At 42.1% G+C, this 14,251-nt stretch overlaps 5 protein-coding genes across 5 annotated transcripts; 2 read left to right on the forward strand and 3 right to left on the reverse strand.

Annotated features, from left to right (window-relative positions):
• Position 1: 1 nt before the first annotated feature.
• On the reverse strand, positions 2 to 820 carry PUMCH_001253 (uncharacterized protein; the record flags this gene model as incomplete). Its single annotated transcript, XM_063020313.1, has 1 exon — positions 2 to 820. One exon carries the CDS (start codon positions 818 to 820, stop codon positions 2 to 4), a length of 819 nt encoding a protein of 272 aa, XP_062876383.1.
• A 761-nt stretch (positions 821 to 1,581) lies between these two features.
• Positions 1,582 to 3,279, reverse strand: PUMCH_001254 (uncharacterized protein; the record flags this gene model as incomplete). The annotated part of the gene is made up of 1 exon (XM_063020314.1): positions 1,582 to 3,279. The coding sequence occupies one exon, from the start codon at positions 3,277 to 3,279 to the stop codon at positions 1,582 to 1,584; it is 1,698 nt and encodes a 565-aa protein (XP_062876384.1).
• A 3,403-nt stretch (positions 3,280 to 6,682) lies between these two features.
• Positions 6,683 to 7,747, forward strand: PUMCH_001255 (uncharacterized protein; the record flags this gene model as incomplete). Its single annotated transcript, XM_063020315.1, has 1 exon — positions 6,683 to 7,747. The coding sequence occupies one exon, from the start codon at positions 6,683 to 6,685 to the stop codon at positions 7,745 to 7,747; it is 1,065 nt and encodes a 354-aa protein (XP_062876385.1).
• Positions 7,748 to 9,191: 1,444 nt separating this feature from the next.
• Positions 9,192 to 12,152, forward strand: PUMCH_001256 (uncharacterized protein; the record flags this gene model as incomplete). The annotated part of the gene is made up of 1 exon (XM_063020316.1): positions 9,192 to 12,152. The coding sequence occupies one exon, from the start codon at positions 9,192 to 9,194 to the stop codon at positions 12,150 to 12,152; it is 2,961 nt and encodes a 986-aa protein (XP_062876386.1).
• A 325-nt stretch (positions 12,153 to 12,477) lies between these two features.
• On the reverse strand, positions 12,478 to 13,146 carry PUMCH_001257 (uncharacterized protein; the record flags this gene model as incomplete). The annotated part of the gene is made up of 1 exon (XM_063020317.1): positions 12,478 to 13,146. The coding sequence occupies one exon, from the start codon at positions 13,144 to 13,146 to the stop codon at positions 12,478 to 12,480; it is 669 nt and encodes a 222-aa protein (XP_062876387.1).
• Between the last annotated feature and the right edge of the window lie 1,105 nt (positions 13,147 to 14,251).

Below are 14,251 nucleotides of genomic sequence, written 5' to 3' on the forward strand. Positions count from 1 at the left end.
TTTAACCCTCCAACAAAGGAGCGGACTCGGAAGAAGAGACGCCTCTTCTGATAGCCCAACCGCTGGCAACTATAACAGTGAGGACAAACAAGAGGCCGGAAATGATGAAGCCAAAGATCCATTGCAATGCGAAGGCCTTGGTGAACAATTGACCCAAGCCCAAGCCGAAAGTAAGGACGGAGGAAGTGATACCGATACCCCAATCGTTGAACACAACCACAAAAGAGGCTGGAATGAAAAACAAGAGCCAGACCAAAATGTTAGCCATGATACGACCAAGAAGCTTGTGCACGTGGAACAAAACAGCACCGTTCCAGAAGATGGCCATGAGCAACCAGGAGAATGGGAATGCAGCAGTGGACATGTGGATCAAGAACCAGTTGCTGAATGGACGCAAGGAGAAAGTCTTGTGGGCAAAGTACAAGGCAAGAATGTTCAAGAAGTTCAAGATCAAGATCACCTCGGACCAGAAGTAGTGCTTCTTAACGAAAAGCAAAGTCCATGCCCAATGGAACAAGTTAAAGGCGGTAAAATGCCAGCCGATGTTCTTGGTGACTTCCAATCTGTTGGTGATACCGCTGGCATTGTTGACGGTAGGAACGAAGATTTGGGTGACAAAGAGGATTTGCATTAACAAAAACACAGCCCAATACACCATGGTGACTACAATGTTGAGCGTGAATGGAGTGTTCACGCTGTGGTATGGATTGTCATGGCTAAGTGGGTCTCTACCAACGAAATATCTGAAAGAATAGTAGGTTGCAACCAACCAAGACAAGATGGTGAAGATCTTGTGAGTGAGAATGTCGTTAACGGCCATTTTAATGGAAAGAAATATTAGTGATGCTATTAAATATGCAGCAGACCAATTTTTAGGACATGAGGGTGCACATCACCCAATATTTATAGTCGATCTCATCACAGCAACTGACATGCATTCGCAGACCCGAAACTAGGTGACTGAGACACCCTGGGTTTGCTTGCTCTAGGGTTGGAGTGCGAGCCCTGTGCTAGTAGGATGAGTTGTGCAGGATGATGCACCCTTTTGGTAGCATTCTGCAGGACTTTGCCCGTTTTGACATGGTGTATTTCCCCCTCCTCCCCCTTGTAGTTCCTCAAGGTTGAAATAATTCGTCGAATTGATTGGCCTGTAGGTTTTTTTTTTGTGAAAGAGCTTCTGCCCAGTGGATTCACGTAGCCTAGAGGCAAAAATTTGCGAGAGAATTGGATTCACACGAACTATGGTCACTGAGACAGAAATGGAAGGAGTCGTTTTGCCTTTGGAATTATTGCATGGTTGCTAACCATCAATAACTACTTGTAGTGATGATCCAAAAGTGGGGAGTTTGTAAACGGTATGCGAATCAAAAACTAAGAAATGACCGATCCCCGCCGAGCGAAAATGAAACGAAGAAAAATAACATTACCCGTGTTTTGTTGGATAGCTGAGGTTCCCAAGTCTTAGGCCCACAAACTGCTACTCGAGTCTACAATACCCCGTAAAAGCTACAGAAAGCACGCTTCATAAAAATATATTTGGTGTAAGATTTAGCATGCACAAAAAATCCGTCAGAGTAAGACTTAACATGCACCACGGTAGGATCTTTTGTGTTTGTGGTGGCCAGTTCCGGGCTTGTCAAGAGTCTTTCTTTGAACGTCCTTAACATCCTCAACACCATTGGAGGTGATGCTAAGAAGGACTTTGTACACAAGGGCCTTTCTGTCAGCATCAGAAGTGACCTTGGTGCTGTCCAAGGCACCAACCACAGCATCGTGTGATCTGATAAGTAGTTCTGTGGTTTCAACGATAGCGCTCATGAGCTTCTCCAACAAGTTGAGGGGCAAATTATCTTTGACAACCACACGCAAAATCTCCTTCTCCTGCTCAGCAGGGGTTAAATGGTAGTTTGGAATAATAAATTGTCTGTTTCTCAACAAAAGCGACACCATTGCCTGTGGGATATCAGGATAGTCTTGTCTGAACTTGTCCGAGAAACGGAAGGCCACAACCGGCAAGCCGGGCATGTAATCCTCATTATCAAGGTCCTTAGATTTGTGGTGCACATTAGGATCGTGTGCTCTGGTGTAAATCTTCTTCTTCTCTTCGGCAGAGACTGGACGGTGAATGACGGATAAAACCTCGTAGTATCCAGTACCTTCCAAGAAATTAGACAACAATCTGGCGTTTGCGAGACAACTGACAAACTTCTTGGTGTATCCCTCTCTTCCGAAAGTAAGGAAGTTGTAGTATTGATGCAACACAGGGAATCCTGGACGCGAGAAGTTCAAACCGAAGGTCTCTTCAACTCCTCCCAAATAGTCTAACTTGAAACGCAATGTTTCTGGTAAGTATTGCACCTCACGCCAGATGACCCAACCCAAACCAGCGGTGGTCAATCCGAATTTGTGTCCAGAAGTGTTAATAGACACAACACGAGGCACAGAGAAGTCCCACTTCAAGTGAGGGAACGCAAATGGGGCAATAAAACCTCCAGAAGCACCATCTACATGGATTGGAATATCCAAACCGGTCTCTTCTTGGACTTCGTCAAGCAACTGGGAGATTTGCTCCACTGGTTCAAAAGCACCAGTGAATGTGGAACCAACAATGACGAAAATACCGATAGTGTTCTCATCAATGTTCTTCTTGATCTCAGTAGTGTCGATCAAGTGGTTGCTTTCTGCAGTTACACGAATGATTCTGTCTTCTACATCGAAATAACGAGCAAACTTCTCCAAAGCAACCTGGGCCACAGAAGCCATAAGAATGTTTGGATTTTCAATCGACTTACCAGCCTTCTTTCTCTTCTCTTGCCATGTCTTCTTCATGGCCAATCCAGCCAACATGATGGCCTCAGAGGAACCAGTAGTAGCTGTACCAATGGCGTTCTTGTCGTCAGCGACGGGGGCATTCCACAAATTAGCCAAGATGTTGATACACCGTTGTTGGCACTCGATCAATGAAGGATATTCATCGTTGTCGGCCAAGTTCTTCACAATGTTATTAGTGATCAATTTTTCAGCATGGGGATCCAAGTCAGTGTTGACAAATGAGGCAAAGTTCAAAGTGGGAATACCGTCAAGGGCCAAACCCTCAGTCACATAACGCAAGACCAAATCACCATTGGAAGACTTTTCGGGAATCTGATACTTGGGTGCAGCAGAATTGGAATCATAGTCGAAGATGTATTGCTCGGTCAGAGAGAGGGTGTTCTTCTTCGCGCGAGAAAGAAGCTCAGAACTCAATTTGTCGGCGTCGACATGTTTGGAAAGAGTCATTGCGATGTGATTAATCAGAGAACTCAACTACTCCTTTCGACAGGGACAATCAGGGGGCCTTATATAGTTTTCCAATTAATATATGAGGGGCCATAGGTGTGCATATGCAACAATCCACTTAGACCCAAATAGGAGCTCCTGCGTAGCGGCGGCCACCAAGCCAGTAGCATGCTTCTGTGTGCCGGCTCTTTCACCCAATGGAAGTTTCCGAGCTAATTTGGAAATTGGCGAGCACCTTATATCGGGGAATAATCCAAAACGGTGCGTTTGAGGCGTCACAGAGATTTTGTGTTGAACCTTGAAGATTCTGGATTGGTCTTCATAAGGTTGCTCCTGCAGACATTCGGACTTAAACGTTGGGTTATATAATGAGAGGACAACGAGACTAAGTTTGCTACTCGAACATGATTTGATTGGAAGAAATGGAAGGCAAGGTTTTAATACCCTAGAATGCATCTAAAATTAGAGCTGATACGAAAAATCCAATTTTCACCATTAATGCGCTTTTCAATAGACAATGGCGTGTACAGACGCAGGTGTCAAATGCATGTTTTTTTCTTGTCCCGAATTTTGACCATTTCCTGGTTAAGGTGGGGAACCAGATTTCGTAGCTGGTTCACATAATCAAACAAAAGATTATATGGTGATGTTGAAAGATATAAATCGTCTTTTAATTATCAATATCTCAAAAGCATACGACTACAGCTTTTTTGCGTTTTCTGTTGTATGGGGTATTTGTGGCCCCATGCCGAGAACCTGGGGGATTGACAGTAAATGAAGGGATTCAGTGTACAGTCTTGGAAGCAGTGTAGGTACAGAACAGGACTCTTGGATTAAAAAAATATGTTGCAATTCTCAATTTTGAGTAGGAAGATTCTCTTAATGTTACCCAAACCGTGAACGCTTGGCTGGACAAATAGCCAGAGTAAGAATTTCTTGTTCTTCATCTAATGTACTTCATAGTCGGAATTCTTTGAATCAAGCCGCTCATAACCTTCGTCAATTTTTTTCAATGCGCGAAATTAAATATTGAGAGACGCTCAAATTTTGCGCATGAATTGTTGGCCGTGTCAATCTTACAGTCAAACGATTTATTGTTCTCGTCAAGGCGCACTTAGGTGTGGCATCGCAACTGACCATTTCCCAGGTACTAAGATGTGTGGCTTTGGAATTACACAATCTCATAGTTGCATAATTCCACTTTTCGTTACTCATCTTGCTGATTCGATCTACTAAATCGTTTCTTGTAGTGTGATCTACATGTAACGATCCATTGAGGATTGATGGTCAGTCTCATGTAAATTTTGTTCATCATCAGTGTACAAGAGGTCGTCAATTATTTACCGGTCCGAAAATCCTGTATTGAGAAATAATGGATAAGATTGGAGATGTGACCCTGACGAGGAAAATAAAGAATAGAATTCAGTCCCATTTTCTCAAACGTGCTGAGTACCTCATAGACTACTACCGTCAAATAATTAAGTTGAGAGACTCGAGATAGAAGCTTTTGATAAAAACGTTCGGACGGTACACAGCTATCGGGTTGTCCTAGTGACCATCTTTGTACGGGACTAGAAGGCCAGACCGGACAATAAATGATGACTAAGACTCATTCTAGAGAATGATTGATGCAAATTTTATAGCATATGTAGAAACTGAGCAAATTAATTATCAAGTCAGTATTAAACATTGAACATCAGCCTATCAACAGTACCTCTTACAGCTCGGAAATACTGTATAGATATCAATAAATATAGCCCTTAGGGAAGAATCGAGCCTTGACCGCAGGCATCATTGGAAACTCAGCTTTAACCTCTATGATTGCACTCAGTTCATAACGCAAAAATTCAACACTCAGTTCAGCAGAAGTATGGAATATTATCACAGTCTGTCAACTCAAAGTTTCGAAGCTGAAGAAGTAGAGCGGCACACCACAGAAGTAGATAAGATTGGGTGCGATGTGAAGTCATACCAAAGTTGGCATCGAGAACCGTCAAGCATTTTCATTTCGTTCTTACGGAGTGATATTTTTACTCGTCAAATATCTGCGAGCTCTGTCGTTAATAACTTCCATTCCAAGTTTTGAGAAGGTTGTCCTGAGGAATTTTAGATATCTTCGAAACTGCAGGCCCTCCAACTCAATCAGAAAGATGTTCCGGTAGATGCAGGACTATTCACACCGTGTTTTGTCTTTCCACCACAGCTGAGAATTCTAAATCTTCGAAATCATTCAGGTTTTGGAGCAGCACCATTTGTTTTACATCAACAGTCTAAGGCCAATTGAAATGATCGTGAGTATTGTCCCAAAAGTCAGAGTATTATTCAATGTGTTGGTGTTTACATCCTGTATATGACCGGAGCAGGGTTTAAGCCTAGTTGCAGTCAAACCTAATTCAGTTTGAAGTCTCTTACGTGCATTAGATATGGGTTTAGGGTACTTCGAACAACAAAGGATGGCGTAGAGTTCAGAGCGGTGGCCTCACGCTTATGAAGTCCTAAGAGTTGATGCTCGTGAATTAGAATGAGACATTAGACTTGTTGAATAACATGTTCGAATGTGGTCTCCCTGTTCAATTGAATGACAATTGGAAGCATGAAACTCACAGTTACTGAACAATAGACTAAATGGAACTCACTAACATGGCGAATGAAGAATGCGTAAATTTATTTCCATGGTAGTTCATGAAAATTCAATGATCATACCAGCTTCGTCTCTGATTGAGGAAATATCTGGACTTCAAATACAATAGTTAACTTTAATATCATCTACAATGATCAAAGGAGTATAATCATGAACAACTACAAACACCGAGTCAACAAATGTAAAAAACAAAAATCAAATTTCTCTCCATGTTCCATTTCTTATCGCTCTCTAGTTTTAATGAACGGCTGGCCCTGGCCATTTACAGTGAAAATTTTACCAAATCGCCAGCCATCTCCGCCCTAGAATAGTAATATCGGCCCTGTCTTGCAACAATCATTGCTCGCCAATATTCAGCCCTGAATAATCAAAACACAAAATCACTCTATCAAAGCATCGAACCGCAACAATTTACCGTCCATGCATGGCACCAGCAAAACATTATTATTCACGGATCAAAGCTGTTGCAGCCTCATCGCATACACACCATAACACACATGTCATCCTGAACCAACCAAAGAAACGCGCCAGGTGCATCGGGCTACTCATGCATATGCCGGATACACCGGTGCGTGCACGCCTTTCCTTTGTCCACGCCCACCTCCCTACCGACTATATTAGCGAAGAAATCCGCAGATCATAGAATTTTTTCCTTTTCTTCAAGCTGCATTTGTCGCGTACATTCACTCCACCGTCTGTCTGATCCGTCGCAACTTCCACTCTTTGTTGAACCTTCATCTATAACTCCCTGCTCTCTAGTGTATGGGAATTCTTCTGGCTTTTCTTATATCTCAAGTCGTCTACTACATCAAAAGAAAAATGGATAAGTCCGCATACTCTCCTTTGGGCGGTCCCTCGACCTCCCTCGCCAACTCCGGTCCTTTGTCGATCGCCTGTTACTGTGTGTCCTCGATTCTTATGACCGTCACCAACAAGTACGTCCTTTCGGGCTACTCCTTCAACTTGAACTTCCTCTTGTTGGCCATTCAGGGTGCTGTCTGTATTGCCACCATCAGTACTTTGAAGGCTTTGGGCGTCATCAACTACCGCTCGTTCAACTCTGATGAGGCTAAGAAGTGGATGCCTATTGCTTTCTTGCTTGTCGCCATGATCTACACATCTTCCAAGGCTTTGAAATTTTTGTCTATTCCAGTTTACACCATTTTCAAGAACTTGACCATCATCTTGATCGCTTACGGTGAGGTCTTGTGGTTTGGTGGCTCCGTCACTACCATGGCTTTGGGTTCCTTCCTTTTGATGGTCTTCTCCTCTGTCCTTGCCACCTACGGTGACTCTGCTGCCACCAAGAGTGCTGATGACTTGTACTCTTTGTACTTGGGATACTTCTGGATGTTCACCAACTGTTTCGCATCCGCTGCTTTTGTTTTGTTCATGAGAATTCGTATCAAGTTGACCAACTTCAAGGACTTCGACACCATGTTCTACAACAACTTGTTGTCCATTCCAATTTTGTTGGTTGCCACCTTCATGTTTGAGGACTGGAGCCCTGCTAACCTTGCTTTGAACTTCCCAGCTGAGAACAGAAACGCTACCTTCGTTGCCATTTTGATCTCTGGTGCTTCCTCGGTCGCTATCTCTTACTGTTCTGCTTGGTGTGTGCGTGTCACCTCCTCCACCACTTACTCTATGGTGGGTGCCTTGAACAAGTTGCCAATTGCTTTGTCCGGTTTGATCTTCTTCGATGCTGCCGTCAACTTCTGGTCCGTCTCCTCCATTTTTGTTGGTTTCGTGTCTGGTTTGGTCTACGCTCTTGCTAAGCAAGCTCAAAAGAAGGCCGAGAGCCAACAATTGCCAGTCTCCAAGTAATTATTGCCTCGCGAGCCTTAAGTGATTTTGTTCGATGATAAGTGGTTCAAGCTCTATTCAACAATGCGCTGTGATTTGAGCGCCATGAGAATATCCTATTCTCTAATTCCTTTTACTTCCGAATCTTTTTCTCAGCATTGGCAACTCTGTTGAGTTATACTGTGCTTTATAGATTTAATTTGATACCTTACCAAAAGTGTTCTGAACCTACTAACTATGATGTAATTGCAACTCGATCATACAAACAGGAGGCTGCGACTAAAGTATTTGTCAACGCTTCATGAACACTATTTCTTCTCCAATCAACAATAGTCAAACTACTCAGAGGCAGTGGGAGACAATGTGTGAAGCTGTGGTGCTGTAATTTTTTTTGCTTCGAATGTTTGTTTTGATTTTATTGTTGAGTAAACTCGTTAAATTACTAGATCCAATACTGCGGATACACTCTTCAAACATGTAATTGAACAATTGCGATATCGGATCTCGAAAGTCATTGAGCTCATAAGAGTTTTAGAATAATTGTCGATTATCTCATCTCTCATATCTATGCTGTCTTCACAAATTGTTCAGCAGATCACTCATTATATTGTTGGCCTATCAAGTTCGATATCAAACGAAAATTTTAACCTATATACGATCTTATTGATTTAGAAGACCTATCAATGATGGGTTCCATTAGCGATTGCAGAGGATTCCGAGCGGGAGCAGGAAAATGATTCAGGTCTTGGCGATTTTGCTATTCTCCTCTTTGCACGTTCAGAGACCTGTCAAGCGTCGCAAGCATAGTTCCCTTTAATCTACAACTTAAATCAATAGTAATGCATGAAATGCCTTAGCATAGTTAAAACCCGTTCTTCATTCTCAACTTCATCTAGATTTCTTGTGTACTGTTTTGAGTCTTGTTGATCTACAAGTCCAATTCCAGAGTATGTAGATATCGAGATATAATTTTGAGTTTTGATTATCAAAACAGGTAGTATAAACTTACTTTTTGTAACCGTTTGGATACTAATATTCTTTGAATAAGAATTTTTATTTTAGTGGAGCTGACTCATGATGCTTTCGTACTTTCGTTCAAAAAGCGGGTTTTCCTAAAAAATGGACATTCAATTTGTTACTACTTGATTTGGTCAAACACAAGTTGAAGTTTCATAGAATTTAATTAATAAATTGTTTAGATTTTTCTACCGGTCATCTTGAATGTGTCTTTAGTTTCCTCCTTGTCTAAAACCAAAATTCACCGTGCCTGAGAAGCAAAAATTCGATAAAGAAAGAAAGAAAATAAATTTTGAATTTGAATAACTCAAAAAGCCAGATCATAGCCAGATCGGATCCTATTTTTTCGGCTCAACTTTTTTGCTTAGCAGGCTACTGTTTTTTTTTCCCCAGGTTATACTCTAAACACCCATCACTAGACATTACCTCACCACCATCCATCAACGTTATGGCCGAAAACAGCTTGGAAGCGATTCCCGTCTACTTGAAACAGTCGCTTGATCCTCAAACAGCCAAAGCAGCTGAGAATCAATTGAGGTCCTTGGAGCAACAACCTCAGTTTGCTATTAACCTCTTAAATGTCATAGCTGCTACATCTGTCGAGCCACCAGTTCGCCTAGCTGCAGCCCTATTCTTCAAAAACCTAATTCGCCGTCGCTGGGTTAATGAAGATGGCGAGTATTTATTGCATGGAGATGATGTCCACTACGTCAAGGCGGAGATCTTAAACATCATGGTCAAGTTGCCAAACAACTTGCAAGTGCAACTTGGTGAGTCGATTTCTATCATTGCTGAGCTGGATTTCCCACACAGATGGGAGAATTTGATTGATGACTTGGTCGCAAAACTCTCAGGTGAAGATTTTGTTTTAAACAAGGGTATCCTTCTAGTTGCCCATTCGATCTTTAAGAAGTGGCGTCCCTTATTCCGTTCTGACGAATTGTTTTTGGAGATTAAGATGGTCTTGGATAAGTTTGCGGTCCCATTCATGGCTTTGCTTGCCCGTACCGACCAACTCATTGATGGTGCTATAGCCCAAAACGACAGAGCTTTGCTTGAAATTTATATGGACTGCTTGCTACTCGAAGTTCAAATTTACTATGACTTGAATTGTCAAGACATTCCAGAGTTTTTCGAAAACAATTTGAACGACGGAATGGCCATAATGCACAAATACTTGAACTTGAAAACAAACTTGGTGGGTGACACTGATGACGATGAAGATGTGGATGTACTCATTAAAACTAAGACTGCAATCATCCAACTTGTGTCCTTGTATGTCACTCGTTATGCTGAAGAATTCGATCATCTTGTGCAGACATTTATTACGAGCATTTGGCAACTCGTTAGTGCCGAGCATATTTCAGAACAACAGAAATATGACCTTTTGGCCGTTACTGCATTAAATTTCTTGTCTTCAATTGCGCAAATCCTGAAGTACAATAGCTTATTCAACAGCGAACAGGCACTCAGCGAGATCATGGAAAAAATCATCTTGCCTAATATTGCATTCAGAGAAGCAGACAAGGAACATTTCGAGGACGAACCAATCTCCTATGTGCGTGCTGACTTGGAAGGCACAGATTTTGAATCCAGACGTAAATCTTCAACTGACTTTTTGAGGGAATTGAAGGAAGTGAATACTGCTTTGTTGACTACTAGTGTCATGACTTATGTCAACCAATTCTTGTCGCAGCCAAATTGGGAGAATAAAGATAAAGCAATTTATTTGTTCTCTTCTCTTGCTGCCAAGGGATCAGTCACGAATATTGGAGTCACGTCCACTAACATGTTGGTCGATGTTGTTCAATTTTTCACTGACAATATTGCCTCCTACTTAGTCGGAGATGCAAATCCCATCTTGAAAACTGATGCCATCAAGTTTATCTTAACTTTCCGCAATCAATTGACAAAGGAGCAGCTACTAACCACAATTCCTCTCTTAATTAACCATTTGAGAGACCTGAACCCTGTTGTGTACACATACGCTGCAATTACAATTGATAAGCTTCTCTCAATGACCGACCTTTCGAACGCAGCCCACGCTCCTGTTTTTAACAAGCAAGATATCGGTGGATCAGTAAACGACATCTTGGGAAATTTGTTCTCTCTTATTTTGGCCACAACCGTTCCTGAAAAATTGTCTGAAAACGAGTTTTTGATAAAATGCGTGATGCGTGTTCTCAATACCGCAGAGGACAGTGTTGATGAGCAATTTAGAGAGACAATTATAAAAAAACTTTTGGAGATTCTCAGCGTTATTGCCAAGAACCCAGCCAACCCTCGTTTCACACATTACGTATTCGAGAGTTTAGGTTTGTTGGTAAAATTTAGTCCAAGTAACGAACCAACAACAGCTCAGTCTCTTATCCAACTTGTTGTTCCGTCTTTACTCCAAATTCTCAGCGAGGATGTCCAAGAATTCGTACCTTATTCGTTCCAATTGTTGTCGTACTTACTAGAAAGATTACCAACTGGACTGGCTTTGCCTGAGCAATACACGGCTTTAGTGCGGCCACTCTTGCTGCCCGTCGTTTGGGAGTTTAGAGGTAATGTACCAGGTGTTACAAGGCTACTCATTGCAATTATGGAACGTGACGTCAACCCGTTCACTCAAAATGAATTGACCCCACTCTTGGGTGTATTCCAAAAGCTTATTGCATCCAAAACAAATGACACTTATGGCTTTGACTTGCTTCAAAGTATCATTTTGAACATCCCTTCAAGCAACTTGTCAGGATACATGAACCAAATTGCTGTCTTGCTTTTAACAAGACTCAAAACTTCCAGAACAGAAAAGTTCATCAAAAAATTTGTGTCATTCCTCACTGCTTTATGTTGCATCCCATTGAACGACAAATACAAAGGAAGATCTGATATCAATGCCGACTTCGTTGTTAAATTTATTGACTCTGTACAAGCCGGGGTTTTCCGCCAAATTTTCAATAGTTTCATTCTCCCTACTTCTGCAACTTTTGCAAATTTGCAAGACAAGAAAGTGGCATGTATCGGCCTTTCCCAATTCGTCATCTCCCAGCTGTTCTCCAGCGAATACAGCGATTTAATTGTTCCCTCAGCAGAACAGTTGTGTACAAACTTGAGCAACTTGAAAGGAGTCGCTGCAAATTCCCTGAATATTGTGGGTAATACAATCACTGGAGACGCAAACACAACATCTGTTGCTATAAACGAGTTGGATTTAGAGAGTGCCGCATATGGCTCCAACTTCTCAAGATTAGTCTCAATACTGATTAAACCATTTGATCCAATTTCTCAAATCACAAGCGAGGATTCAAGGGCAGTTTGCCAAGCGACTGTGTCCAACTTATCAGGTCTCCTAGGGCAAGGGTTGCTTGGGCAACTTAGCTCTGCATCGCAAGCCGTTATTGCCGAATTTCTGTCCAAATAGTTAACCTTATCCGGAACTTGGAATAACTAGTGCCCGGAAATACCGGTCATTTCAAGTTTCTTTTGCATACTTTCAATAAATATAATTTCATGTGAAACAAATCCATGGTCTTTTATTACATTGTCCTAAAAACTAACTAGTCATTATATTACACGAAGCCGCAAGACCTGTTTGCAGTCTTTTCGAGGCTACTATCTTTAGAGAATTAACCAGCTCCTCTAAGAATTCAATGGATAAATCGCAAAACCAACAAACATAGTTGAACAATTAATGTGCGGTTTTGCTTCCCGAAATGCATCACTTGGGCCAAATTGAAACATTCTAATCAGCTCGTTTCTGCACTCGAGTCCTGCGCGTGGGTACTTTGCAGCTCCAAACCACCTTCATTGGTTTCATGCGGCAACCCATTTATGCCTTCACCATTGGGTCCTTGATCGAGCGCACCCTCGGATTCCTTGAGCTTCTCCAAGCGTTCTTTCTCTGCCAATTCGGCTGCCGTTAAAAAACGTCCTCCCTGACCACGAGGACGCCTCATTGCGTGCTTGTGTCTGGATTCATGGAGATAAGGTCTTCGGGTACGTGCTATTTTCAAAGTTTCTTCTAAGCGAGCACGGGCAATTCGGCGCTTTAAGATACGATGATATTGCTTAGCATTGACATAGAACGGCTGCTCTGCAGGAGCCTCAACTGGCGCCGGAGGAATATGAACCTGGCCAACAGCACCAGGAATTGGTCCTACAGGCTGCACTATATTTGAGTTTGGCCCTATAGATGTGTTGGCTGTTGTGTCTGGCCCAATTGAATCTTGGGAATAGTATCCATTTGACACTGGTTCTGTCGAGCCAGAATAACCAGGAGAGGTCCCATTTTCATGATAGTAGGGAGAACGGCCATCCATATGATTGACAACCGGATTAGGAATCTGTTGATTGTAGTAAGGCTGGGACACAGGATCTTGGTAATAACTCTCTTGCTGATTCAGTAAAGAAGCCATTGCGACAAGTTAAAAATACGAAAAAGCCCTGAAGGATGTGGAAGGATGAAAGAGGAAAGAATCGCTTGACGGGCTGAGTTCTAGCTCTCACGACAAATGGCGCAGAGAGAGTGACTTTGAAGGGAAAGAATGTTGACTCTAAACACAAGTGGTCTCACTATAGATGAGGCAAAAATGCAGCAAAACAATCCAAATTGTACGAAATGTGAATTACCAGTCTGAATACCTGCGAGGTGTATATTCACGTATGCGAGTCCAAGTGTGTTTCTTCAACGTGTGATATCAGAGCTGAAGCAGCCGGCGCAGAAGAGAGTCAGGATCAACAAAGACGAAATTTGCAATAGCAAGTTTTGTCAAGGGCAAGGGAGGAGTACAGAGACGCGAGTCCTTTGACGATACAAAGTGTAGATACTTGATGTAAATATGTTAGACAGTTCAGAGTTGTGAAGCCGATTTCCTGCAGGCAGATGCCCGAATTCGGCTACACAGAGAGGAATTACAAGAAGTAACTTTGGCTGTTGAGCGGGTTTTTAATTCGAACGATTGAAAAAAATTACGAGGGCAAATTTGGGAGCATGGCTGTTTGCGTGACGTACTCCACGATAAACGGTTGGTTGTCTTAACACGAAGACATGAAAATGGAAGACATGATTATCAATTCTCGAGACTTCCATGTACCTCACTTAACAATCAGAAAAGTATCAATGGTTTTTTCATGTAATCTCGTGGTTGCTTCATGTGAAAGACTGATACAAGGGTGCAAACCTGTAACTCTAGACCAAAAGAACACAAAACAGCCGCCAAAATAGTATTCTCTAGAAAAGTTGCCCAGACTATTTGTAATATGCAATTCTTACGGACGTATAGATTTCTTGTTCTCAAGTACACATGTTATCTTTCACGACCAAGCCCATACGGATACAACCCTGTGACAACCCTGTGACATAAGAAAACTCCATTGACATGCTACAAGCAATTGAATGATACAAAGTGTGTATTTCAGGATGAAATGAATTGACTGTATGATGTAATGGGTTCCACGACCTCGTAAGCAAAGCCAAACATACTCAGAATTAATTCATCTGCATTCACGAGGAGATACACA

Source organism: Australozyma saopauloensis, chromosome 2 (genome assembly GCF_035610405.1).
Source record: "Australozyma saopauloensis chromosome 2, complete sequence".
NCBI classification, from domain to species: Eukaryota; Fungi; Ascomycota; class Pichiomycetes; order Serinales; family Metschnikowiaceae; genus Australozyma; species Australozyma saopauloensis.